The following is a 27,604-nucleotide window of genomic DNA, read 5'->3' as shown; positions in this document are numbered from 1 at the left end:
ATACATCCACACACGCACACTTTTTTTTCTTGGCAAATGGGGCTGTGTCAGAGCATACACAGTGGGATGCGAGACATTCATTAATTGTGTTTTGTGTGCCTGTGTGCATGCAAGCAGTTCTTTGAAAGTGCAAACTGCCAGGTGAGGTGTGTTGGAGCCACATGAAATGGCTGCAGCTTTGGGGCAGAGCCAGCCCCAGGCTTCTTTCTAGCTTTTTTTTGGCTGGAGCTATATCATGAATCTAAGGTGGTGTGCTGCCTTCGAGATGAAATGGTGAAAGCTCTGCGTCTCTGGAAGATCCTTGCTTTCCTCCTGAAGTTGGGTTTTGGTGAGGATGCTGTGTATGTTTTAGTCCTGTGAGAACTGAAAGGAGAAACACCCCCTCTGTCAGCACAGACCTGAAATGTCTGTCTCCAGTGCCAGGCGTGCTGCTGATACTGGGATTGTCTCAGATGTGGGATCAGCACAGCTTTTAGGAGGTAGCTCCAGAAAGGGGCTCAAAGCAGCAGCCTCCCCTGCCCCGTAGTGTGGGGCAAGGGCTGTGTGTGCTGGCTGAGCAGCATTGATCTGGGGCAGCGGCAGGGTATGGAGGTATGAGCATGGGTGGTCCCCACGCTGCCTGGGCGAGAAGCGGCACTGGTTACCTTCCCCATGTTGCTTCTCAAATTTCCCTGACTTGGTGGAAGAAGAAAATCAGTCTGCCCTTCAGCAAGCTCAGGGGCTGGGAGGAGTGCAAGGTGAGGGATGCTGAGGGTATTGCTGCCAGCTGGTGGGATGGTTGGGGGTGGCATGGTGAAAGGGAAGGTGCAAGAATCTGGAGAATTCCTCTAATATCTGAGGCTGTGGTTGGTATGAGTTGCCCTCCCCATGTGCTGCCTGAACAGCAAGGCGGCTGAGCCCCTGCACCAGCCCCAGTGAGGGCTCTGGTGTTGCCCTTGTGCAGCCAAGTCCCACCCATGTCATGAGCACCAAAAGCACCATTGGGGTCACACAGGCAACTACGGCTGTGCAAGGTTCCCTGGTGCTGCAGGGATGAAACCCAGTGCTGGAGAGGGAATTGCTCAAGCCACTTAACACTTGGTGGTTCTGCCTAATGTGCTCGGTGCTCTCATGGTCCCACGGAGGATGGGGTGCGTGGGAGACCAGAGCCTTCCCTTTGACTCTAGCCCTGGTGATCTTCCTGCCCATCCCAGCCCTGATCCTCTGAGCTGCCTGCCGGATCCTAGTCCTGCCTCAGCCGCTGGCCTCTCTCCGGGGGTGGGTGGTGTAAGAGCCAGAGGAAAACCAGCCAGGTGGCTTTTGAAAGCGGCTCGTACCCCCCGAGATGCAACTTGGCAGCAGTTAAGATTATGGGGTATGTTAATATATAATTAATGGTAATGATACGGATGGTGGGTTATTACAGGGTAGCTGCTGGTGTTAGCACCGTGTGCATGAGCTCTCAGGGAGTGATTTGCGAGCGGGTCTGTCTAGTCATGTCATTCCTGAAGGGCGTGGGGGCAGATGAGCCAAGTCCTGGGCTGACTCCCCTTCCTCCGTGAGTGGGGCACCAGCCAGCCCTAGCTCGCCAGGGCAGGGCTCTCTGGGGGCACTTCGATGTGTTTAACTGGGGGATGCAGGCAGGAGTCAGGCATGTGCAGCAGAGGGAGAGGCTGTGGCTCTGCGCTGCTGTCACAGCTCTGAAAGCAACTGGGTCACCCTGGCCGGAGGGGCTGCAGGGTGTGGCTGAGAGGGTGGGTGCCCTGGGGCAGGGCTTGCGGGGCTGTGGAGCAAAGGCGAATGCACCCGCTGCGGCTGCCCATTTGGGTGGTGCAGGGTGGTGTGGGAGGTGGGTTCAAAGTGGCAGAGATGCAGGATGCAACATGCCGGGGGGGGCGGGGGGCACCCATGTGCTTGGATGCTGGGCCCAGCATTGGAGAGGCTCTCCACCCACGGCTGCATTGGGAGTTTTGCCCCAAAACAGTTTTTCCCACGCCAAAACAATTTGGCAAACTGAACCGAAGTGCCACGGCACCCACTGCCATCATGATGTTAGGTGAATGGGGGTTTCTTTGCTGAGTCTGCCTGGGACAGGTTCGCGCAGGCTCCTCTCCCAGTGTGCTGCTTTACCAGGATCGCTGTCTTCTTCCACCAGTCTGGTCAATGTGTCGATCCTTCCGAACTTGGTCAATGGCAGCCATTAGGTGCTGGGGGTATCTCGCTCTGTGGGGCAGTTGTGTTTGAAGGGCAAGAGAGAAGCCCACATCTCTGAGCTGGCAGTGAACTGCAGAGCTGATCCCCAGGGCTTTATGTCTTGCATGGCTTCCCATCGCCATTCATCTCCCTGGGAGCTAGGAGATGGTGGAACATGGGGCAGTGACTGACTCGGGGGAGTTTGCTCTGAAGCAATGTCGGAAGCCTCTGGGGTTGGACATCCTTCTGGTTGGTGTCCGTGGACTTGCTGCAAGGGTGGCTCAGGATGGGCCTTGCTCAGCTGGAGCTGGGCTTTGCTCACTAGTTCTGGAGGGCAGGTGTTTTCAAATCCACTTTGCCTGGAGAGGTGATTAGAGGTTGAGTTTTGTCCTTGGCCAGATCCTGCTTTGACACAAGATCTTCTGCTTTGGAGCCTAGGCACGGCCTTGGTGGGAGTGCTCATTTTTGAAGGCCTCATTGAGGTCTTAGGGCTCTATATGAACCTTGGTTTTATGAAAACATCGGTGTTGTTGCTGAAGCTACTTGCCTGAACTATCCCCATGCAGCCTCACTTTTAGCATTTGATGCTTTTCAGTATCCATCCTTTTAACACCCAGTCAGTAACCAGGGGGCATCTGATTTATTTTACTGATTAATTCCAATCCCTGTCAAACAAGACCCGTGTTAGGTTGAATTCCGTCTCATGCGTTAGATATCTTCTTCTTCTGTAGACATCCTTCTGTGGACACCTTTCTACTCCCTCTGTGGGACCCATGGAGACCAATCAGGCCAGGGTGATGCCACATGCTGAGCACCCCGGCTCCCCCTCCCACAGCAGCCCCTGCTGACACCCTCCCCTGTCCCCCTCCTGACTCTAATCCCTCCCCGCTCTTGCAGAGTGCAATTAGGAGCAGCCTCGCGGTGGTTTCTGAAAGCCTAGGCTTCAAAGGCAGAGATCGCTGGGTGCTGTGGCGCTGGGCCGGGAGAGGGTGGGCTGTAATTGGAGCCTTGCTCAGGTGGAAATCAATGGGATGCTCGTCCTGCTTGTGCGTGATCCTGCTGCATGACCTCCCGCTCCCTGGCATGAGGCCCTGCTGCCAGCAAAGGCTGCTCTTCTTGCTGCGTGGACTGTGTTGGACCAGTGAAGGGGAGGGTGAGCCAGGTTGCCTGGGACAGTCTGCTCCGTTCTCCTTCCCTACCACTTTGAGCTGTGGGCTGGGATCACCCCTTCCCCACCGTGGGGATTGCGCCTTGTTGGGTTATGGGAAGCTGGATGTCCCTGTGCCTGAGCATCTCGGGGATGCCTGATGGGACCAGGACAGGAGCTGCGGTGCGTGGGGTAACCCCGCCAAGCATGCTGGCTCCATCTCTCTCTGTGCTAGCAGGGACCAGGCTCTGATGGTTGGGTGGCAGACACCTGGGGACAGGGGCCATGTCCCCACTGGCATCTGCACAGCTCCAAGTGCAGTGGGGTTGCGGTGCCACAGCCGGAGTGGCTGGGCAGCAGCACCGTGCTGGAAGAACTGGCCCAAAGAAAGTCTTGGAAAACAATAGCAATTGTTCTCTGTCTTTGTTCCCTTCCCTCCCCGGATGTCAGAGGAGATGGAGCTGCGCTTGGCTGCTGGCGGGTAGGCAGAGCAAGCGTGGCTGCTTGTGCTCCTGCCTTGGCACCCGGGGAGCCTGCCTTGCGTGCCACCTGTTCTGCTGCCTGCCGCCTTCCTGGTCCCGTCGGCTCCTCCAGAGCCTTAATCATCAATAATAAAAGCTCTACATTATACGGGCAAGCAATAAAATTGGCTCGTGATTCTCGTTGTCATGGGGCAAGAGGTTTTCTTACGGCTGCAGAGCAGAGTGGTGCTAAAGCTGCTGTTCTTCACTGCAGGGCACTCAGCCTGCCTATGCTCCAGGCAGCACAGCCTGGCAGGGGGGAGGACCAGGCTCTAGCCCTGAGTGCAGGCAGGGGATTTGCTGCCTGCGCTAGGGGAGCACTGACCGGCAGAGGGGCTTGTGATGGCCACACCTTTTCCTACTGTCCCAGGCCCTCTGAGGTGGGCTTCAGCTGAGAGAGAAGGTTATGGGCTGGGCCCTAACTGGGCCAGGTCCTACCTGGGGAGCCATGGGATTGTTTCTGGTCCAAGCAGCATTGTGCATCCCCTTTTGTATCCCTGCTGGTCCTTGATGGGCCCAGGCATGTGGGGGCAAGTCCCCAGGCTTCCCTGCCATGGCTTTTTCTGCCATTTACCACCATCTGCCTGCTGTGAGCTGGAGCGTGCGGTCACTGCCCAGATCACAGGGCTATGAGGCAGAGGCGGAGGGTTTCCCACAGGGCTGCCAAGGGAGATTCCTCTCCGCATGGGGAGCAGCTGTCCCCATCCCAGAGCCAGCCCCGGGGCTCAGGCGTTACCCCAAGGCAGCCTGCTGAGAGAGATGCCGCACTTGGCACGGGGTTTGCTCAGCCAAACCCTCCTGCTTACAGTTTCCCACGCAGAGCCCTCAGGTTTGCATATTCAGCCTGGTGAACTGCTGCTCCTGATGGAGGAGGGCTGAGGCATTTTGAAAACCCTTTCCTTTCTCCCCTCTCTGTTTGGAAGCACATGCTCTGCAAACCCCCAGGGTCTTGTGCCATCGCTGAAGAAGTGTAGAGCTGGGAGCAGGCTGGGCTGGGCACGGGCGCCCGGGGGCTTTCCAGCAGTAAGCATGAAATGGGAACATTGCCTCCTTCCTCTTGACCTTAGGAACTCTGTTTATTCCCTTTGCAGAGAGATCTCAGCTGAGCTCAAAGGCAAGCAGGGCTTTCATGTTGCAGATGGAGCAGGAAGTCCAGGTGGAGCTCTTAGCCCCCCTGCTACTCTTTTGCCTTTGTGTAGATGTAAGACCTACAGAAAATGCCCGGAGCACCAGTTCCAAGCACGCTCATGATTGCTTGAGTTTGATGCCCTCCATCCATATGGAGCCAGCTTGCTGGAAAGTGGTGATTGCAGAGAAAGGTTGCGGGTCCTGTGGCTGCAAGGAGGTGGCTCAGCCCCTTGCAAGAGGTTCGGGTGCACTGGGGAGAGGTGGCAAAAAGAAAAAAGCCATTGTCACCGAGGGACAGGCAGCAGTAAAGGGCTGTTTGTCACATGCAGGGGAGATGTGGCTGTTGGGTGCTGCCTAGCCGCATTCTGAGCAACTCTGGTGCAGAAGCATGGTCTTAAAGCCTGTCTTTTTGCTTGTACTGGTGAAAATTGACTGCTTTTTGGAGCCCTTTCAAATCCTGCCAGCTCGGCTGCCATGTGTCCTCCAAATGTGGGGCAGGATGCTCAGCTCGCTCTCGGCTTGCCTGGGAAGGGACCTGGGCTACAGGTCGCCAGTCCTACCTGCCGCCCGTGGCCAAAGCTGGAAGAGCCCTGCCAGGACAGCAGCTCCTGGCTCCTTCGTTCCCTGGGGCCATGGGGCTGGCAGCGCTGGGGAGGTGTGTGGGCGTGTGGACACGGAGGACTCTGGGATGTGAGCGATGCTGGTGGCTTACCGCCACCCGGCAGGGATTGCTCCCGAAGGCAGTTCTGCGCCTGGGAAGCTGGCAGCAGGACTTGCAGCATTGGGGCAGCTTTGTGCTTTTTTTGGTGCCTTTCCTAAAAACGGTGCCTTTTGCAATCCTCCCAGTCCTTCAACAAAGCTTTTCCTGGCAGAACCCCTCCAAAACTTCTGGGAATCAAGTTTTTGAAAGGCAATGGGGTTAAAGACATTTACACTTCTTGTACAACACTGACAGGTTTCCTGGTGCAGAGATTTCTTGCGGGAGCTCCAGTTTACATCGGTGGGTTGGGCTCAGGAAGCTGAAGTAGCTCCAGGAAACACGAGGAAGATTTTCAGCCTAGAAGAAAGGGCAGAGGTGACGAGGGAGGAACCATGGAAACTGCCAGGGATGGAGACCCCATCTCTCTCTATCCCACCATCCTGGGGAAGGTGTTCTTCCCGGTGCCCAACATGAACTGTCTGTCTGGCGTCTGGGGCGTTGCTCTGAGAACAATGTTCCTCCATTCCCTTTGTGACTGACCCCAAAAGGCTGATCTTCAAAAGCCGGTCTGACCCCAAAAGCCGGTCTCCCTGCTGCTCAGACAGGTGAGACCAGCTCCATGTGCTCACCGTTCACCTCCAGCTCCATCCCCGTGGATGTGTGTGTGGCCACACCTGCGTGGTGGCCAGCCGGGCTTGGCTGTCTCCCCTGGCCCTGTCAGCGTGGGCAAGAGGATGGACATGGTGCTGCCCACTGCCAGCTGGAGCCTGGGCTGAGGACACCCACGAGATGGCCAGTGCTGCATTTGTCTGTGCGTTATGCATAGGGTCCCTCAAAGCTTTGCCATGGACAGTGCCTGTATGCCCGCTGTGTTTTATGGAAGAAAGCTCTTGCAGATGTCAGGAATAAAGGCTGAAATGAATAGGGCATAACAAACCCTGAAACATGACTTTGTGTCTGCAAATAATAAGGAATGAGTTACAGTCTTGGAAGAGCAGGAACTGTGTGCAGGGTCCAGCCTGTCCCTGGCCTTGATTAGGTACCCTCCTCGCACTGTCCTCTGCATGGAAGCTCTGCTTGAAACTTATTGTCTACAGATGGGTTTCTCAACCTTTTCTAACCCAAGGATGGCCAAACCTTTTTGGTGGAAATCCAAGGATCATTTTGTTCAGAGCCGCCACATGGTTTTATTTACAACCCATGCGAATTAGGCAAATGTCTCACTGTTTGTCTCTTTTATTTCATCCTCTTGTGCTTGCTTGTGCGCATAGGAATGTGCGTGTGTGCTTAGGAACAATTTTGCAGACTGCTTCCTACTGTCATTGGGACACGGAACAGGTCCCGGACCCAGTGCGACAGCAGGCAGCGATGGGTCCCCGTCCTTATGTCACATCACAGCTCCGTTCCCCAGGCAGGTCCTCCTGGGGAGGGAGAAGAGCGTTGGGCACTGCCCAAGCTGCTGCTCCATCTTCTGCCATGCCAGGGTCCCCAGCCCAATGGTGGAGAAAATCCTTGAGGACCGTCAACATCCCTGTCCTCGCTAGGAGACCAGCTTCAGCCTTGGGCTTCAGGGCCATGCCTGTTCATTAACAGCACGTGGCTGAAAAGCAGCCTGAGCCCACAGTGCTGGGCTGAGTACTGCCTGGTGCATCCTCCATGCTTATCGACAGCCTTTGGTTCCTCCACCTCCTGCCTGGAAGTCCCCAGATACCCCTGCTTCTGGAGGGGAGACCTGCGGCTGTGTCCTTGGGTCAGGAGATATCTCCACTGACCGGCTTTTTGGCTGAGGAAGCGCTTAAAGGCGGTTGAGTCCTCTTTGGAAAAATCATCCACCCCGGGGGCCCCAGCAGGACTTTTCCTCCCTCCCTGGGAGGAGTTGCATGGGCTGCCCAGACCCTCGCAGAGCTGGGGCTGGCGTCGGCAGGAGACTTCCCAAATTCTGTCTGCTTGTGCAAGTCCCCCGCTCAGGGCGGTGGGGCGATACTGCCAGCTCCCAAAGCCACGCTTAACTTGACACATGTGTGCAGCCCTGGGAAATGTGGTAGCTCTGATTCTCATTTGTGCTGCCTTACCCTGTGCCGACCTGCTGGGAGGCAGGGCCCTGCCAGCAGTCGCGCTCCGCTCTGTGCCAGCCTCCCTTCCAACGTGCTGACCTCTCTGCCGGACGGGCTCGGGATGCTGGTCCCCACTGCTCCTGCCAGCAGATGTGGTGTGGGGTCCCGGTGAGATGGCTGCTCCCAGCCCCGGCGCTGGCGGGCGTCCCCAAGGCCACAGGGAGCAGCACGAGGGGACGAGCTTGTCAGGAGAGATGGGATGGTTTGCACCTCCCACATCCCTTGTGGTCGCCACCAGTGGCTGCCATTTGGGATCCCCAGGTTTGGGTGGTGGCCGTGCTGCTGGGCACCGTCCCCAGTGCAGGGATGAGGAGGGATGGGGAGCCAGTGGTGCCTCGCCTCTGCAGCTCTCTCTGGAGAGAGGTTAAGCTCTGTTTAAGCTCTGCTTAAGTGTGATCCCGGTAGAGCCCTAATTTGAGGGATGCCCAAAGAGAGGCTTTGTGCAGAGGGGGAGCTCCATGCAGCTCTACTCGGTGCAGAGCATCCCCGGACATGCACACAGCCACCCTCTGGGCTGTTTGACTCTGAGACAGATGCACTGACAGCATTTGGGTGTCTCCGGGCTCCGGTAGCAGCTCCTCTCAGGATTTGGGACTGAGGTGCAGGGTGCTCCGCTCCGCCACATGCTCGCACCCCATGGGCTGCACCCTCCTGGTCCTGACGTGGGTTTCAGGCCGGCAAAGGGTGCGACAGATTGGCAACGAGGCATATCCGCGGGTCCGGCTTAGGCTGTTCCTTGCTGACGAAACCCCTGGTTTGCAACACAATTTTTTGGTGTTTTGTCCCAGCCATTCGCTTTCTATTCTGGCGCTTGCCTGAAGCCTTTGGAAGGCTTTGGGGACAGGGGGGTGGGAGCTCATTTCAATTGTTCGGTAAATGGAAGTAACTCATTTTGCAGCTGGAGAAACCCAGTGGAGCTTGCTGCGTGCAGGGAGTTTTTCCACTGCTGTCTCTCCCATTTGAACAGTGTAACCTCAAGGTTTTCCGAACTGACGCTCGGCATGCTGCCACCATCCTCATGGCAGGGCCAGGTCTGGTGGCCAGCCGTAGGGCTGGAGCCTTGTCCTGGGCACCGGCTGTGCATCACCTGCCCGAGGCTGTTTTGGGGGAGAAATAGGCACCTTGTTTGTTCTGGTTTTTTTTCGGGCAGGGTGGAGTGGACCAGAGGGGACAGACGATCTGTCCCCAGTACAGGCTGGGATTGTGCTGCCGAAAGCCCAAGGCTTTTAGGGGTAGGAAGGTTCCCACCTTGGTCTCTCTGGGCAGGAGTGAATCTCCCACCTACTCCCACATGACCCCAGAAAAATGAATCACCAAAAATGAAAGGAAGCAAAGAAAAAAAAGAAAAAAAATTAAAAAATCCCTCCCCAAAGCCGCCTTCCAGAGGGTTGGGCAAAAGATAAAAGCTCTCCAAGGAGCTGGGACTCCTCCTCTCCCACCACTGACTTCTCATTTAAATGTCTGCGTGCAGGCTGCAGCCGGTACTGCCTCCGTGGCCGCCCCAGGGGAGCCCCCACCGGCCCCCCGCCTGCCACCCCTGCCGTGTCCCCGGGGGCGATACCCACGCAAGGGGACGGCAGAGCAGGGGCTTAGCACCCCAGAAGCAACGAAGAAGCAGCCCAGCGTGGCACATCCCTGAGGAGGTGGTCCCACCAGCAGACTATGCAAGAGACCCCGGGGGGGCTGAGCCAAGCAGCGCCTGCTCAGGCACAGAGGAGTGGACGGCAGGGAGGTCCCAGTGGATGGACTCCCTGAGGCCAGCCCCCCGATGTCAACTCTGCTGCTGCTCTGGGTTGTCCTCCTCCACTGGGCCACTGGCGGGGGCTTCGTCCAGGGGGGCAGGACCTGGCAGCATTGCACAGGTAGGAGCGAGGCCTGGCGGGTGGGCTGCACCGGGAGGGAGGTGTCAAGACAGGCCTTGGCTGTGCCGGGAAACATGCTGGGACCCGTGTGCTCCCACAGATGGGCTGTTCCCTGTGCTGCCAGGGCAGACCCCAGAAAGTATGCTCTGTTTTGGGGGTGCACATGGCCGCTGCAGGGTGCCCTGCGTGGGTCAGCCTCTCCCTGGCAGCCCAGTCCCATGGTTTTGGTGCCCAGCTGCCAGTGGACCGAGTCTTGGAGTCCATCATGCACAGCATGATGCCTTGGGTGCTGCAGCTGCCAGCACCCTGCCTGCACCCATGGGCAGCAGGTAGTGGGGTCATCCCTGTGCCTGCAGCCCCCTAGCGTGGCACAGGACTGGGGAGCAACCAGCCGTTCTCGGTGCCATGGGGAGAGCTGTGTGCCCATCCCTGTGGCCCAGGCATTGTCCCAAGGTCTGCTGGCCCTGGGCACCAATGTGGGGAGGGGAAGGGCTGCAAGGAGAAGCAGAGGAGAGCCATGAAGGCCCTCCGGAAAGTCCCTTCTGCCCCGGACTCTCTGGGGCTCCCTGCGCTCTGCCAGACACAACCTACCCCCTCCCAGCAGCAAAACCTCCCAGAAAGTTTCCGTCCCGCTGCCCCCAGCCAAGGAGCTGGCAGCTCTGATGGCATTTTGCGCAGGGAAGTGTCGAGAGCAGCCTGAGCCAAAGAGGGTCCCCATCCCCTGGCTCTGCCCTTCCATCCCTGTGCCGCGCAGTCTCTGTGCAGGCAGTGAAACTTCAGCCCAGTTTTTGAGGCTGCTTGGGCCCGGGTTCCATGTGCTTGGGGCTTGTCTCGGTTTGATGGTGCCTGTATTTACATTTTATTACAACCTGGCTGGCGGTGAGAAGGAAAGCTGGGAGAGATCAAAGAGTTTCTGCCCACTGCCTCCTCCCTCAGGTGCTCCGGTCTCTCTGGGGACACCCCTGCTGTCCCCAAGCAGCCTTAGCTGGAGGGGCCCTGGGGATGTCCAGGCCCCAGCATCAGCACATTTAACTGCCCCCGTGTCCCTCCTGCTGGCGCCTGGCCCCGGCTCTCGGTGCAGCCCTGATGCTGTCCGGCTGCGGGCAGCCACCCCACAGAGCAGGCAGTTGCTGGGCATGTGCGCTGCCTGACCTGGGCTGAAACACCCTGGCTGCTCTCCCAGCCATTAACTGCCGGCTCCGCTCTGATCGTTAGCAGTGACTGATGCGGGAGGCAGATTGGGATGCATGTCTTTGGGTTAGGGATTTGGTTTTGGTTTTAGAACTTGGTCCCTTCCCAGCCCACAGCCTCGGGCACAGCCTTCAGCCCCAGCTGAGCTGTCCCCTGGCTCATCCCAGCCGCCCCTGGGTGTCAGGGTGGGAAGGACCTCGCCGGTCTCCCTGCTCTGGGCTGGATGGAGCCACACGAGCAGATTCCTCCTTGCTATGCCCGTCTGGGTTTGGGCTGGCTGGGGGTGCCTGAGGGGAAACACTTCCCCTCTCCAGCTGGTTTGGATTCAGACACACGTCGGTCCAGCCTTGCTCACAGCTCCCTCCCTCCTAGGTCTCCCGCTGTGCCCCAGCAGCCGAGATTTATTAGTACAAATAGGAGCTAAAAGCCCGGTCTCACTGGGGATGGGACAGAGTCAGGGATTTTTTAGTCTAGCCAAGTGCTGCTTCATCCACTGGGCATCGTCACCGAGCCCCTCTGCCCTTTGCTACAGACGCCACAATCCTGCCAGGGAAGCATTCAAAAATAAAAGCTGCAAGGGTCGGAGGAAGCACCCACAGCGGGTGCAACCCTTCCTGCAGCTGCCAGCACAGGGCTTGCCGAGATGTCGGACCGATGGTGACCCTAGCACTGTTACATGGGGACAGCTTTGCAGCGCTAGTGCACAGTGCTGTTCTTCACCTGGGCAATGCCCTGGGGCTGGGCACGTTGTTTTGTCCTCTGGGGAGAGGATAATTATTTAATGAGTGGTTTTGGTGCCTGCTAGGGGAGTGGGTGTGTGCAATTAGGGCTGGGTTGGGAGAGCCTGGACTGGGACTGGAGTGGGGGAGCGCTGTGCCCCACCACCCTGGGAATGGGTGGCCACCCCGCGAGCGAGCCTGCGGGCGCCAGATCCCTGCCTGCTCTCCTGGCTCTGGTTGCAGTTGCTGGTGCTGGTGGATCCTGAGGAAGCTGGTGGCAGCCTGGGGCTGCCTGGCTGGCAGGTCCCAGCCCCAGGATCAGCATTCAGAACAGCATCAGTAAGACAGTTCATGCATGTGAGCCTGCATACTTGGTGTTCCTGCTGTGGGGATGGAGCTGTCAGCTTTGGTGCCTGGAGAGCAAACCTTCCCTGTGTCCCCAAATCAGGGGCTTGGTGCAGACCCCGGGTAGGGGACGACAGGCTACTGGGGCACACCAGGCCCCCCTGCTGCCGTGGAGTGCTCTGGCCAGCGCTGGAGATGTGCTGGCTGCCTTGTGCAAGCCAGGCGGCAGAGCACCCCACAGCAAGGCGGGGACCCCATCCCACAGCGGGACAAGGTGGGATGGCTGCCGCTGCCGTGACGTGCTCCGCTGTCTCTTGGCACAGACCTACGCCCACTGGACATCCTCTCGGAGGTGGTCCCTGCTGGCAGGCTGGCCCATGGCATGAGGGTGTTTCAAGTGCAGGGGGTGCGTGGTTTCCAGCTCGCCACCTCACAGCCCCATGCCCTGGGCTTCCCCGCCTCCCGGTTCTTCATCCACTGTGACCGCTTCCCCGAGGAGTTCTCCATCATCGTCACGCTGAAGGTCCTCAGTGTCCCTGCCAAGGTAAGTGCCACTGGCTGGGCTCAGAGCCGGCACAGCCACAGAGCGGGCACAGCCCGGCCCCGCAGCTTGCGGCATGCAGATTTGAGTCCGTGCCTTCCCGCAGAGAAACGAGTACGTCTTCACGCTGATGGCAGAGGAGAGCCCCAGTGTGCTGGTGGGGCTGCGCTACGCCCCCGACAAGCTCCACTTCCTCTTCTGGAGCCAGGAGCACGCCGGTGGCTGGCAGACCTGCGTCACCTTCCCTAATGTCTCCCTCTCTGACAACCAGTGGCACACGCTTGTCCTGGCCGTCTCCGGCCAGTCCTTCTCCCTGACAGTGGACTGCAGTGTCCCCAAGGACGTGTAGGTTGGGGACAGCAGCGGGGGGCTCAGGAGGGCTCCGTGGAGGCGCCAGTTCCCTGGCAGGGCGGTGCTCCTCCAGCAGCATCTCCTCCAGCCAGCATCAGATGCCATGAAATTGTCCCCTGCCTCTTCTCTGCCTGTCCGCAGGGTGGTGGAGACACCATTTCCAGCCTCTCTGTCGGTGAAGACAGCCAGCTTCTACCTGGGCAACAGGAGGAGAAGGAAAGGCGTGTTCACGGTAGGTGCCCCACGGTGTGAGGCTACCGGGGGTGCTCGTGGCTGGCCGTGGGGCAAGCTGTAGCCCCCTCTCAGCGCCCTACGCTGGCAGGGCTTGGGCCACGGCTTGGGCAGTGGAGGTGGCCATGGGTCCCATTGCCAGGCTCAGTCCCCATCTGGCTGTGGGCGTGCAAGGGGCAGTGCTGGCGACTGGCACTTTGTGGGACAAACGTGTTTTTAAGAGGATGTCAGCAGGGTGGTGGCAGAAAGAGTTGATGGCACAGTCTCGTTGATATAAAAGTTAGGGCAGTGCCTGATCCTGACCGGTAGTGAAAAGCGGAGGTAGTGAAAGCCATCTGCAGCTAAAGAGCCCCTTGCCAGTGCTGCCCTTGCACCAGCTGTTAAATTGCCTGGGATGGAGATTTTGGCAGGCTGGGCATGTAACAAGGATCTGATAAATGTTCGTGAATCCATGGAGGCTTCCGTGGTCCAGGAGGGAGGGCAACAAGCAAGAGTCGGAAGGGAAATCCAGGGCATGAATCACCTGCAGTTTCCGTTTCTTGGTCTTGCTGGACTTGCTCTCCATCCTGCTGCTCCTGCTTTCCCAGGGCTTGCTGAGGCAGCTTGTCCTGCTGCCAGGAGCTGATGCCACCCCTCAGATATGCACCGCCATGAACTTTAAAGTAGCGACACTCTCTGTCCCCACTGTCCTCCAGGATGTCCCCATGAAGATATCAAGCAATGAGGTGCTAAAATACCCCTACGGTCAGTAACTCCCCGCAGCATGGGCTCGGTTGGCCACCTTCTGCGTTTGTTGAGGAAGGCTCTTCGCATGGGGCTGGGCACACAGCAGGAGTGGAGGGGAAGAGGGTGTCCCCAGCACCCCCTGTTTCTCAGCATGTGTGTGGGGTGGGATCCCTGTCCAAACCCCCTCTGGAGAGCTGGGGTGCCTCTGCCTGGGTCACTCAGCAGTGCTGGGCTCATGCTGGTAGCCCCATGGGTGCCAGCCCCCTGGGTTTTCTCAGCCGGTGGCTTCCCAGCTCAGTGCTGGGATGCCGTTTCCCCTGTTCCCTGGTGCCCATCATCAGGATGGGACTGGGACATCCAACCCTCCCTGTGTGCATGGGGACCACCCTTGCTGCTCTTCCATCATGTGTGCTAAGAGGCACCTGCCTTGCTCCTCTCCACGCCCAGAGACTGACACGAAGGTGACCCTGGGGTCCCGTCCACCCTGCACCAAGCAGGAGAAGGCGCAGTTCTGGTTCAACGCCTCCCAGCGAGGGCTGTACCTCTGCAATGGCAGCGCCTGGATTTCCATGCTGGAAGGTACTGGTGTGCAATGCGCTCTTGGGGATGGAGGGAGGCTCTTGCAGCAGAGGAAGAGCAGAGGTTTGCCCTTGACAACACTTTGGGGTGGGAACCAAGTCAGGCAACAGCAGAATGAGGGGGCTGGGGTGTCCCCCTGCCTCTGCCTTGCTTGGCCGGGCTTCGCTTTGCTCTCAGTGCCCACATTGACACTTCCAGTGCAGCTCTGATTCAAGCACCTCTGTGAGCCAGCTCCCTGATCACTCGCACAGTGCCCATGTTGTCCATCCACTTTATGCATGTTGTCTGTCCCTCCTGGGGCTTCTCTGGTCAGGAATGAGCTCCCGGTCTGTCTGAGCGGGACAGCTCACCCCATGGAAAGCCATGCCTGGGGTGCTGGGGTGCTTCCTGCTGTGGGGTCCCAAAGGTGCAGGTGCTCCCAGTGCTGAAGCACTTGCGGGGTGGACAAGAAGGAGCAGAAAGACTCATCAGCTGCCAGAAATACCAGAGGAAGTAATGGGAGGGTGGCAGAGGCAGGTCCCCATGTCATCCCAGCTCTGGTGGCCTTTGTGCAGAAAATAGTGGGGCAACATAGGAGCAACAAGGTGGCAAAGCAACCAGAGCCTGGAGGGATGGACGTTATTTGATAATGAAATGGATTTCGCCCACTGGCACTCTCCCACTTGCTCCAGTCAGTCTGCCCAGGATCCCTGGTGAGGACATGGAGGACAGGGCATGCCCACAACCGAGCTGTCCTTCCCCCCTCTCTTGGGGTTTTTTCTTATGCTGGTGCCCACATGGTAGGTTTGGACGAGCCATTTGCTCCCCACAGGAGCTGGCAGTGGCTGGACTCCCCATCCTTCCCTACCTCTGGAAGTCATCAGGATTGGCACCGTGTCCTTGTTTTCCCAAGGAGATCTCATGCTGGGATCTTGCTGACCTTTGCCCCTTGGTGCCACCAACACTGGCCCTTCTTGTAGCCCTTCTCCTGCCATTTGTCCCTTCCAGTGCCCACCCATTTACTGTTGGGACTGCTCTTAGCATTTCTATTCTAATTTCTGGCATTAATTCTGGCTAAGTCTTCTCTAACTTCTTCCAGAGCTCATGCTGACTCCAGCCAGAGAAAACATCTGGTGCAGGGCTGCTGCAGGTGGGTACGGGTTAACCCGGCTGGTCTCAGCAGCCCAGGCCCTTTCACTGTAGGTCTATTCCTTTCCTCCTCATTCTCCTTAGGATAAATATATCGACCCACTTTGTAGAAGCAATCAAAATCCGTGGCGCGTCATTCTTCCCTGCTCACAGAGGAGACTGCCCGGCAGAGCATTCTGCAGCCCTGCCCTCTGCCGGAGAACAAGCAGGGGTGGATGGGGCTGGATGTCCTTCCCAACGAGATGGAGTCAGGCCTTTTACCATGGCCTCGGGTTTTGGCCCTTTACCACCAGCGACACCAGGACCTTCATTTTCCCCCCATAAAGTTCCATACAGCAGCAAGTGCCGCTGAGCCAGGTCTGCTATGCAATGTGGGGCACCTCTCCAGGGAAGGTCATCTGGTTTTAACCTCACCCCTCTTTTTTTGTGGCCTCCTAGTCAAACAACAGCTGGACTATGTGGAGGAGTACCAGAACCTGGTGACCAACTCTGAGACGATGGGTGTTGAGGTCTTCACCATCCCAAAGGTGGGACTGTTCGCAGCCACTGCCAACCGGTACACCCCTCCGGGATCGGCCATCTATAAGTGGACCGATGGGAAGTTTGTGTCCTACCAAAACATCCCCACCTACCAAGCTCAGTCCTGGAAGTACTTCACCATAGGAAAGAAGGTAAGTCTGCCTGGGAGGTTATTTCAGTGCCTTCATATTTCAGTACATTAAACTGCAATTGCCCAACACTGGCTTCTCCTCTGAAGCCCTGAGTCTCGGGCATGGTTTAGGGGGTGAATTTTTCTCTCTTCTTTCTTTGATGGGGTCACACTGATACATATATTCAACCAGTAAGGGTCTGTCCTAGGGACTGCCAGCTGATCTGTGGGCTGCCCTCTGTGTTTTACTATTTTTGCTGAGACACAAGTACATCCACCCAGGCCATTTTCAGCAACTGATGCTCACAGCATAGGTAATTGCATGTCCGGAGTGCTCAGATCTCTTCCCCAGGGATGTCTGCAAGGTCAGCCTCCAAAGCCAGCTGTTGGAGCTGGATCCCCCCATGTGTTTGGGTTCATTTCTAGCAGGCTCTGCCTGTTCCTGCCTCAGATGTAGTGAGGGCCAGTGTCAAAATATCCTTCATGCAGAGTGCAGAGCTGCGGTCCAGCTTGGCCTGGGTGTGCTCATAGTGCAGCCTCCACCCTGGTGCAAAGGCTGACCCCCATGGGAAGCAGATTTTGCTGCAGTTCCCAGCAGGCAGCATGAAGTGAGGCAGGAGTCACCCCAGCAGTGGCTGTGGCACTGCTCTCAGGGACACACAGCTCCTGACATGGGAGCACAGAGAGCAAAGCCCTCCCTGAGCTCTGACTGTGGCAGGCGTCCTGCCATGCTTAAGGTCCACTCTGGTCTCAGAGATCTACAGAGCCATCTTACAGAGCTATCAGAGCCTGTAGCTCCCTCCCAAGACCCACTGAGTCCAACCTTCTGCATTTTTAAGCCCTCTTGCTTTTAAAGCATTCCAGGACTTTAGAACCCTCTCTCCTCCCCTGGGCAGTCTGCCATGGGACTTCTGCAGGGTATCTGCCTGGTTCCTCTCCCTGGGGAGCTACTTGTCACTTTGCAAGGAGCCCCGGTCCAGTCAAAGGAAGAGCTGCTGAGAGCCAGCTCTGTGCAGAGCTCCCAAGGGAGTTCAGATCATTTCCCCTCTGGCTTGACCCCTTCTGGATTTGTCACCATGCTCCTACTGGGCACCACACAGTGTGCCTGCAGGGCTCCTCCATCATGAGCCACATGCTCCGGGGTACAGAGGGATGGACAGATGTCCTGCCTCCACGCTTGGTGACACTGACAGCCCTGCTGTTTGGATACAAATGGGCTGTGCCCCCCGTTACCTGCCTCATGGTGGGGTCCTGCAGAAAACCTGGTCAAGCCCTGAAAATGCAGCTGTGTTGCAAAGTTGGCTTTGGGCTGGGAACATGCCTGCCATCCCCAGTGCTGCACCTGCTCTGCAAAGCTCCGGCTGCGCTGTCATGGGCAGGAGATGAGAACATTGCTGGGTGGATTTATCCACTGATGGGAACCACCCTGAGACTCCCCAGTGTTAGTCTGGACCCACAACACCCCCTTGCAGTGACGGCTGTGGGGGCAGAGAAGACTACCAGGCTCGGGGGTCCCAACTCCCCGTGGTTCCTGCACAGCAAAGCACCCCTGTTGGTGCTTACTAAGGCTCACATGCTCCAGGTTTGCCTTCAGGTCTTCACCGAGAAAAACTTACTCAGACTTCCTAGGCAGGATGGCCTCTCCTGCACAGCTTGGGACAAGTTTTCTAGTTGGGGCTAGCTTGGTGCTCCAGAACAGCTGGGGACAGAGGCAGGCACCCTGTGTGCAGCTGCCAGTGCTTGGTGCATTTCTGCGTGGAGATGATAACCAGATAGGTGTTGCAACAGCAGCAGTACAGACCTCTCCAGTTAGCCCAGGTTCCTCGCACATGTTGCAGGTGTGATGCACCTCTGTAGGTGTCAGTACATCATTACTGCACCAGGACCTGCTGATGCTCTGCCAGGATGAACCCAGAGGGCAGTGCCGGGGTCTCCTGGTGGCTCCTGTCAATGGAGATCAAGGGACTGCAGGCTCTTGAGTTGCTGGGTTGGATCCAGGCCTTTCTCTTCCCTCGGAAGCTGCATTTCTGGAGATGCCCTGAAGGGATTCCCTGGACTGGGGCTCACAGGAAGAGCTGCCCGGCACTGGGGACACACCTTCCCTGGAGGGATGTGCAGACCTGGGACAGGCCACAGCTGAGGGGGGAAGGTCTCCGTCCTTGGGGGTGGCTGAGCCTGGGCTGGACAAAGCCCCAGGCTGGTGCTGGCAGGGGCCCTGTGCTGGGCAGGAGGCAGGAGACCACCCCCACTGACTGTTTTCTGCTTGTGGGCTGTGTCCCTGTGCTTCTTTGTGGCCCAAACTAGGGCATAACCTCTGCCGCTCCATACAAAACACACCGGTGTGGTGGAGCCAGAATGCCACACCGTGCACTCCCGCGAGCTCGGACGTGCTTCCCCTGCTGCATAAGGCCATCTCTGCTGCTGCGTGCTTGTCCCCGATGCTCTCAGGGGGAATGTTTTGGTGTGGAAAATGTTTTGTCTCAGGGAATCATTATCATCGTTATTATTGTTATCATAGCTGTGATTTTTCTTCTGAACAACCTTTCCTTACAGGGAAGGTTGGGTAGCTTGGATCCCCCTCCCTCCCCAGCCTGTTTCACCAGCACAGCCGTGCTCCCCATCCCTGGGACTGACGGGGCACAAGCAGCCGCAGCACGGCTCTCTCTCAGCTCAGCTCCGAGGCTGTGGCTGTGAGTCTTGTCCCTGCCCCGGCTCTGCGGGCAGTGGGCACTGTTGCTGCCATGCACAAAGACCCGCCATGAGCCACTGGGTCCCTGTCCCCCCTTCGGGTGCACTGTGCTGCTTGGGGGCTGCTTGGGGACCCCTGCCAGCCAGGGTTGTCTTGCACCACACCAGCCACCTCAGTCCCTGGCCCCGCATCCTGTGGGTGCCTGTCCCCACCCATGCCATTTTCACCGTGCCTGTGCTTGTCTGCGCCTCTTTGAGAGGAGAAAACCAAGATGTCCTGGCTTGTTATTTTTCAGATCTTCCTAGCAGTGGCTAATTTTGAGCAGAATGACAGGGGTCAGGAGTTCTCTGTAATATACAAGTGGAGCCGCAGGAAAGAGAAATTCGTCACGTACCAGAGGATCACCACGCACAGCGCTAGGGACTGGGAGGCATTTGTCATTGAGGGAGAGGCTTTCCTCGCAGTGGTCAACCACAGAGAAGGTACCCAGCCCTTACATTCCCTACCGGCCCGGCTCAGCCGGGGCAGGAAGCCCTGGGGTGACACCGGGAACCACGGTGCGCCACTGCAGGCACCCTGCTTGAGAGCATCCTTCCATTGCCATGGAAACACTGCAGTTCCCTGCTCCTTGCACATCCTCTGCCAGAGTGCAGGGCAAAGCTGGGGGGTCAGCGCACGCAGCTCAGTGTGCAATGGCCCTCAGGAAGCCCAAACCCTTGCAGACCCTCTCATTTTAGGAGAGAAAAGTACTCGGGGAAGTGGCTGACATGGTCCCCTTCTGGGTTTCTGACTGCAGGGGACAAGGACAGGAGTGGGAACGGTGTCTTTGCTGAATCTCTCTGCTTCTTTTCATTTGTTTCCCCAATGCTACATAACATGATGGGCTGGTGAGGGCAGCTGCATGGGTTTGCAGGGCCTGAGCCTTTTGAGAAGCCAAAGACATGGCCTTGTGGGCACACAGGAAACTGAGGGAAGCTGAGTGAGAGCCTGCTGATGTCCTCCCTCCCTGGGCACCCTGCAGACATGATCCAGCCTCATTCCCCTCCCAGGCCATGAGTTGTTCTGGGTTAGGGCATGCCCCCCTTCAGCACAGGGGATGAATGGGTCAATACCACAGCCCTGGCTCTCCAGGATGCTCCCAGCCAGGTTTGGACACCAGGCCAGTGGGCTCCTTCCCTGCCATCAGGGCTGGCTCCTGGGACATCAGCTCCTCTGGCACCAGGCTCATAGCTGGTGGCAGGTTGCTTGGGCACCAACTGCCTGTGAACTGTGCTCAAAACTCCACGTCACCTGTTGGACCCCACCATGGCCAGTTTGGATGAGACCTACTCCCGTGGCAGTGGCAGCAGAAAGGTCCCTTTGGCAGCCATGCCGCGGTTAAGACCATCATGGCCAAGCCAAACTGGAGATGTTCTCCTTAGTGGGTGGTGGAGGGTCAGTCCCTGAGAAGCTGCCGCTTACCCGTGTGGCCATTTCCCACACACTCTATTCTCCCTGCAGCCCTTTTTGCCAAAGTCTCTTCCATTGCAATGAGGATTGCCCACAAACCCGTTAACACGTGGTCATGCTGCTGCTCAGCCACCAGAAACACCAGCAGGGCCAAGCTGAATACAGCAGTGCTTAGTGTGTGTGGGGTGGAAAGGAGCTGGTGGTGCTCCCCTCCTGTCCTGATGAAGCCAGCTCTTTATTAGAAGAACGTCTCTGGCTGGAGAGGTTGTGCCAGGCTGAAGGTGCAGAAAGGTTTTTAGCTTTAAAGCCAGCTGGGTCCCACACAGACAAGAGGTTGAGATGCTTGAACAGAGCCCAGGAGCTGGATGGGGCACATGCTTTGGTGCTGGTGGGCTCAGCATGGGGCAGGCTGCAGGCTGTGGCATGCCCTCCCTCTTTCTGGAGTTCATGCCATCAGCAGGGATCAGCACATGGGGGTCCCTGGCCAGCTCCAGCACTCAGGAGCTGAGCACGGGGACTTAGCAAAGGAGCGCTGGAAAATGTCAGCGCAGTGCCATTCAAGCTGTGTGCCCCTCCCAGATGTGCGAGCTTGTGTGTGAAGGGTGACGGCAGCCCGTGATGTCGGTAGCTTAGGGACTCAGCTGGGACTGGCCCCACTACACATGGCTGCCCTGTGGGACAGCTGGCAGAGCTTGGCTACCCTGGGACGCTGGCACGGTGCCTCTGGTGTGCTGCTCGTGTGGGGAAACAGCACCCTCCTGTCCCTCCTCTGCCAGGGGCTGCCATGAAGCTGCCACCACGTGCTCGGGAACAAGCTGCCAGTGTGTTCAATGGGGATGGAGGATCTGGATAGGGATGGAGGCTCTAGAGTCTCTTTGGCTACTTCTTGGGGAGCAGTCGGTCATTAGCAAACAGCCTTGCAACCTGCTGGCAAATATTTGCATAGCTGAACCTGTTTCTGGGTCTTGTTTCTTACGCGAGCCAGGTATTCCTTTTCCTCACAGTGCACGTCTGTCTGTCTGTCTGTCTGTCTCCCCCAGGGAATAACCACAACATAGACAGTGTGATATACAGGTGGAACCCCAGGACAGGGTTGTTTGAAATCAACCAGACCATCCCTACCTCTGGAGCCTATGACTGGGAATTTTTCACCATTGGGCCATATTCCTTCCTGGCTGTGGCTAACACGTTCAATGGCACATCCACTAAGATCTACTCGCACATCTACATCTGGCTCAGTGGCTCTTTCCAGCTCTTCCAGTCTATTCTGGTAAGGCTTGGCCACTGATCAAACTCTACTCTTCGGTCCCTGCTCTGGGTTTAGACAAGCCAGGGAATAATTAGAGAAACAGATGCTCTTCAGTCCTCTGGAGAGGTAGTGATAGTTTCCAACTGATTCTCCCATAGAGATTGATGGAGTGAAGTTTATTTTTTTTTCTTGGAGGGTTTTAGGAGTGGGTAACTTCCCCACTGCGCCTCCAGCAGGTCCCCCCACACCTCGCAGCATCATTGGCTTGCAAAGGCTTGTCCACATCCAGCTTCTCACATGGCTTCCTTCCCCACAGACTTTTGGTGCTGCTGACTGGGAGGTCTTTCATATCGGGGACAGAGTCTTTCTGGCTGTTGCAAACAGCCACAGCTATGACAGCGGGATGCCGGTACCCTCTAACTTCTATGCCATCAACTCCTCCATCTATGAGCTGAACATCACTGCCCAGATGTTTGTCAAATTCCAGGACCTCCTCACCTACAGGTACCTGTGCAAAGAGTCAGGGTGCTCCTCAGTTCACGTCCTTCCCCTGAGCAACCTGGAGGTCTCCTGGAGGGTTCATGCAGGCTTGCATGCTGCCAGGGACCGAGACTGGTGGGGAAGGCAATGGATGACAGGTCCTTGGCACCAAATCCCAGTGGGAGGTAGAAGGTGGCCCTGGATTTGGGAACAAGGGTGGATTTCCTTTCAGGAACAGCCTGGGAAGAGCAGGGTTTTCTGTGTATCATCAGGGTGGCAGAGATTGGCGTGGGGTGGGCTCAGCCCCACAGACATGCAGCTCCTTCCTCGGAAGCCCACAGAGGGGCCACCTCACCTGCCCCTCTGCTTGCTTCATCCCCAGTGCCCTGGACTGGGAGTTCTTCTCGGTGGGAGACGACTCTTTTCTGGTGGTAGCAAACTCCTTCGATGGCTTCACCTTCTCCGTTAACAGTATTATCTACAGGTACTGCTGTGGGACAGGGGCAGGGTTGGGAGGTTGGGTGGTTGTTCCCAGCAAGAACAACCCTGCCCAAGAGTCCAGTGTGGGGGCAACCTCTGTGGATGCTGGTGCATCTGTCCAGGGAGGACTGATAAGACTGCTCATTTTTTCTGGAGAGGTTTCTGGGCAGAAATGAGAAGACCTAGTGAGGGACATGCCTAGGTGGGAGATGTCAGCCCCACGGCTCAGCCTTCCTGCCCCCTTTCAGGTGCCCAGCTTGTGCCCCAAGAGCTAACTGCCCTCCCCATGCAGGTGGCAAGGCTATGAAGGCTTCGTTGCAGCTCACCACCTCCCCACTGTTGGCTGTAGAGACTGGGAGGCGTTTCACACCGCCGAGGGCTCCTACCTCCTCTACTCTAGTGCCAAGGAGCCGCTTTCCAAGGTGCTCAAGCTGAAAACCACCTGAGGTGGCTGAGGCATGCTCAGCTCATCACCAGGATTGGGGCGAGCTGGGCATCAAGGTGAAGATGGACCACAGAGCCCAGGAACGGCTGCAAGCATCAGCCCTGCAGCTGCTGGTTGTGCGCTCTGCAGGAGGAGGAGGAGAGCTCCAGGGCTTCCTGCAGCCTTGTCCGGGGGCTGGCACAGGGGCTGTGACCCTGCTTTGGTGCTGTTTCTCCTGGGCAAGCTCTCTTGCCATGCTCCAGAGCCACATCCTTCCCAGGGTGCCTGGTGCCCAGGTGCTTCCCCAGACTCACTGGGACCCTGGCCCTTGGCAATCTCCAGCCAGGAGGGACCCAGAGCTGCTGTTGGTTGTGGCCAGAGCTTGCACAAAGCCAGGGAAGAAAGAGACTGGGCAGAGTGTGTGCTGCTGGGGTGGGTGCGTGGCAGGGGGGAGGAAATGGCATGTGAGAAATGGGGGAAAAAGGTGGCTTTGGGCTTGGCTCTGGCTGCCCAGCACCTGGGGCTGCCATGCTGAAGACCCTTCTGGTTCGACATTGCATGCCACGCTTCATGCCCATCTTCGGTGGCCTCGCCACCCCATTCCACTGCCATGGGTGCCTGCCCACCCTCCTGCTTTGCCATGGCCAGTTTTGGTCATCCTTGCCAAGTGACATGTGTATATTGTATAAATCCATAGATGTGTACAAGGACCAATGCTGGTCCTTGCACCCCTTTGCATGAGGTTAGCAACTCCTGAGCAAACCTGCTATGTGTTGGGACCAATCCAGCTACCATGGGCATCGGAAAGACCCAAAACTGCTCCCGGTGAAACTGTGGCCTCTTTTCTTTGTCTTTGTCTGGGGGACTCTTTTGCTTAATCAGAGCTCTAATAAACTGCGTGCACCCAGCCTTCGTCCCGTGCACAAGCTGCGGGTACCCAAGCTGCTCTGCCCATGGCAGAGGCTTCCCTCCACTCAACAAGCCACCCCCGAGTGAGATGGGGCCATTTCTATGGCCATAGGTGGCCCATGAGGACAAGGTGGCCCTGAGCACAGCAGGGTGCTGGGGTGAGGGTGCCTCTCCACCTCCCCCTTGCCCAGGACCCTCTGCTTCTCCTGACTGGCCCAGAGCATCGCTCATCCTTCCCTGGCCCCAAGTTTCCTGCTGGGGCTGGGCCACCCACCCTGGCGTTGGAGAGCCTGCAGGAGGTGCTAGCCCACCAGGAAGGGGCTGGGGGGGGGCACAGCCTGAGTGTCCCGGGGTCCAGGCCTGGGAGAGCTGCCGCAGGCAGCCCCTGCAAACCTCCCTCCTTCCCCGGCCCAGCCACGGCTGCAGCTGGCTCTGCTGGGAAGGACCATTTCTTGCTTGTGAAACAAGGTAGAACTCAATTTGCTTCCATCGCGCTGAGCCGGGAGCAGCATCTCTAATTTGGCCCTGAGGAAAGGCAAGATAAGGCGAGACATACCAGACGAGATGCAGAGGTGCCATTTGGCCAGCTGGCCCCTGCTTGAGGCAGGCTGGGGTGAGGGTGGAGGGGATGTAACCTAATGGGAGTTGTGCTGGTACGTTGAATTTAGGCTTGTCTGCTTTGGGAGAGATTGAATTAGGACAAGCACAAACCCTTCAAGCACCACCACCCTCCCCGGATGCCCAGCTCCCAGTGCAGCACAAACCCTGAGGGCTTTTCCTACGTGCAGGGCTTTATTGAGAAATCAAAGGTTTGGGAGTTCACCCCAACGTTGCTGGTGGCAGGCAGAGGCTGCCAAGATGCCACACAGGGGCTGGGGCTGATGTCCTGCTCTCTGCAAGGCTGGTCCCTCACGGGAGCCAGGATGGGGTAAATCCCCTGCACAGTGACCCATTGCTCTGCACCCCAGGCTCCAGGGACCTCCTGGCCCCACAAGAGCCCCCACCCTCATCTGTCTCCCCCCCAGGGGCTTGTTCTCTCCAAACCACGTGGACCGTGAGCATGCGGCTGGGGCTGCTTTCTCTGCGAGCCCAGTTCTGGCAGGGGAGAAGGGGTCTGTGTGGGGGTCTTCCTCCCCAGGAACCTGGGCTCCACAGACAGGTCTGCATGGGGTGTCCCCGGCATCCCTCCCCCATGTTGTTTGCTCACGCTCAGTCCAGCATTGCTGGGGAGGGGCGAAGTTAGTGGCACTCGTTTCCAGGACCGGAACAAGCACTGGAAAATCCCAGAAAGAAGCTTTGAAGGCCACCAGGTTGCCACTGGCTCCCTGCAAAGAAGCTGGGAACAGGGCACCCCAACCCTGTGCTACAGGGCAGTGCTGGTAGTCTCTGCATGGCCCTGGGTGCTCGGCAGTGACTTCAGGTACTCCACATGCTTGCAGGTGTCCTCTCGATTGTGCCGGACATAGCAGATCACATAGGCAATGACCATGGTGAACCAGCCGAACATGGTGATGAACATGGCCACGTCCGTGGTCCTCTGACGCACGCTGCAGAAGTTGACGCCAGCATCCAGCACCTGGAGCAGCGGCTTGCCCACGTACTCCTCACGTGGGGCCGTGTGGCAGGTGATGTCCTGGATGGAGTCGGGGTCCAACCGTGCCTCCCACAACACCTCCTGCAAGGCACACTCGCAGTGCCAGGGGTTGTTGGCCAGCCGGAGCTTGGCATTGAGCGCCAGCAAGGCCTCCTTGGGGATGCTGCGGATCCGGTTGCTGGAGAGGTCGAGGGTACGCAGCCCGGCAGCCACCCCTTTGAAAGCCGCCCTGTCAATCTTCTCAATGGCGTTCCTGGAGAGGTCGAGTTCCTCCAGGTGGGAGAGGTGCCTGAAGGCATTGCTGGGGATCCTGGTGATGCTGTTGGCATCCAGCTTGAGGAACACTGCATCTTTGGGGATGTCCTTGGGAATCTCTTCCAAGTGCCGGGAGCTGCAGAGGACAGCCTTCGCCCCTGCCCGCTCTGTGCACTGGCAACTCGGGGGGCAGGAGCTGCCCCAGGGGACGCACAGCAGGAGGCAAAAGAAAGCCAGGGCAACGCTGGCTGCCGGCATGGTCGTGAGGGTCATCTTGCACCTGGCCAGCTTGGCATGGCTGCTGGCAGTTCCCCAGTGGCTGCAGCAGCTCCTGGGCAGCAGGGCAGCTCCTCTGCGCTCCTGCAAAGCCTCTCCCATTGCTGGAGGAAAGCGGTGGGTGGAGGGGATATGACATGGCATTATTTCCTGGAACGCCGCTTATGTGTAATGTGCCCTGGCAAAGTGGTGGTGAGAGGCTGGGCTCAGGAGCCGAGAAAACAAGGGCAGAATGATACTGGCTACCATCTTTTTCAGGACAGCTTACTTTGGCTTAAGATTAATTATACCTGGACATAGAACTGCAGAGATTAAAAACCCTTCCGCCTGCCCCCATCTCTGCACAGACCACCCAGGCAGGCAAAGGGTGATGCAGGATGGGAGTGTTGAGACGGGCATGGCCTGGGAGCCTCTGCCCCAGCCTGCTGCCAGTTTCCACATGGGATGTGGTGATTTGCTGCTGGAGAACAGCAGCAGTAAATTCCTATCTCACCAACCTCGAGTGTTAAAAAAAAGTGATGAGTCAGACTCCCCAGATCATCAGACTGGCTTAATCACCACTGGGTTTTTAAATAACAAGATGTGGAGTTCTTTTGCTTTCCCCATCTGGACCATGAACTGGTACAAGTCATGTTTCCAAGGGTTTTGCCAAAGCAGGGGTTTGGAGATGACTTTGTTTTTTAAAGTAAACAAAGAGTATGGTTTAACAGTCTGACTCCAGGAGCTGGAGCTTAAGAGAGGAGCCACTGACTATCACAGTAAAGGGGGTGATCTGGGAACCCCAAGGGCCACCCCAGCCCTGCTGGGGATGAGGCAGGAGGTGAAGCAGGTGGGCCTTCTTTCCTCTGCCCTTTGGTGCTACTCACACTTCTCCTGCTGCCTTGGTCAGGCTGAAGGGAAAAGATCCCCATAGAGGGGAAAGTTGGGGGGTGGGACCCTGGTGGGCCCAGGGAACCTTTCACCCAGGAATGAAATTGTCCATGGTGATCTCATTAGGAGGCCAGCTGGGCACCAAGTCATTATCCCTCTGGTACCAGCATCCTTCTGATAATGGCATCCCCCTGGTAACAGCATACTTTAAGAACCAGCATCCCTCAGGGATGAGCATCCTCAGGGTACCACCCCCGGGATGCTCATACCTGAGGGATGCTGCCCGTGGACCTGCCTGTGGACCTGGCCAGGGGTGTGGGACTGTGCAGTGGACTCTTCCAGGGGAGATTAAGTCACACTACCAGGGAATCCCTCTGGCCCTACAAATGCTACCGGCGTCTGCCAGCCCAGTCTCTCCAGGGGAAGCAAGGATGCACTTTGCGATGCCGGTTCCCACTGCTTGCCTAAGCCTGCTCCCGCCTCTGGAAGGCCTCTGAAGGGCTGCAGCCACCCCGTCCCACCACTCCAGCCGGACCCCGGCGTGTGCAGGGGTGATGCCCAGCCCCGGACCCGCGCTCATGGCCGGCGGCCGGGTAGCCAGACCTTCCCGGGCAAGGGCCTTGGGGAGCCGGGGCCCCGCCGGGCTCTGCGCAGCAGAACCGCCGCCCTCCGCCGCCACAGAGTCGCGGGGGTGCCTTACCAGTTCGGCCGGGGGCGGCTCCGCTTCGGTTCGGCTGCGGCTGCGGCTGCGGTGCTCGGCGGCTCGGCCGCGATCGGGCTCCGCCGCGGCCCCGCCGCCGGCAGCGGGCGAAGCGCCGTCCCCAC

General features: G+C 57.9%; 2 protein-coding genes across 8 annotated transcripts; one reads left to right on the top strand and one right to left on the bottom strand.

The window, feature by feature from the left end:
- Nucleotides 1-9,170: 9,170 nt before the first annotated feature.
- TSPEAR (thrombospondin type laminin G domain and EAR repeats) lies at nucleotides 9,171-23,778 on the top strand. 7 transcript variants are annotated; one of them, XM_075507747.1, is made up of 12 exons: nucleotides 9,171-9,644; nucleotides 12,223-12,443; nucleotides 12,547-12,785; nucleotides 12,933-13,023; nucleotides 13,610-13,766; nucleotides 14,196-14,327; nucleotides 15,894-16,126; nucleotides 19,089-19,275; nucleotides 21,283-21,512; nucleotides 21,808-21,995; nucleotides 22,354-22,455; nucleotides 22,744-23,778. In XM_075507747.1, the coding sequence occupies exons 1-12, from the start codon at nucleotides 9,551-9,553 to the stop codon at nucleotides 22,895-22,897; spliced, it is 2,028 nt and encodes a 675-aa protein (XP_075363862.1). In that variant the 5' UTR covers nucleotides 9,171-9,550; the 3' UTR covers nucleotides 22,898-23,778. The 7 variants fall into 7 exon arrangements, with proteins under 7 accessions (XP_075363862.1, XP_075363858.1, XP_075363861.1 ...); XM_075507743.1 differs by lacking the exon at nucleotides 9,171-9,644 and having other exon boundaries at nucleotides 12,070-12,443; nucleotides 22,204-22,455; XM_075507745.1 differs by lacking the exon at nucleotides 9,171-9,644 and having other exon boundaries at nucleotides 12,072-12,443.
- A 1,021-nt stretch (nucleotides 23,779-24,799) lies between these two features.
- Nucleotides 24,800-27,483, bottom strand: LOC142413140 (leucine-rich repeat-containing protein 3-like). Its single transcript, XM_075509185.1, has 2 exons — nucleotides 27,480-27,483; nucleotides 24,800-26,013 (listed from the first exon to the last, which is right to left on the bottom strand). Exon 2 carries the CDS (start codon nucleotides 26,009-26,011, stop codon nucleotides 25,148-25,150), a length of 864 nt encoding a protein of 287 aa, XP_075365300.1. The 5' UTR covers nucleotides 26,012-26,013; nucleotides 27,480-27,483; the 3' UTR covers nucleotides 24,800-25,147.
- Nucleotides 27,484-27,604: the final 121 nt, after the last annotated feature.

This window comes from Mycteria americana, chromosome 7 (assembly GCF_035582795.1).
Source record: "Mycteria americana isolate JAX WOST 10 ecotype Jacksonville Zoo and Gardens chromosome 7, USCA_MyAme_1.0, whole genome shotgun sequence".
NCBI classification, from domain to species: domain Eukaryota; kingdom Metazoa; phylum Chordata; class Aves; order Ciconiiformes; family Ciconiidae; genus Mycteria; species Mycteria americana.
The sequence above is the reverse complement of the archived record's forward strand: the minus strand, read 5'-3'. Positions and strand labels throughout refer to the sequence as shown.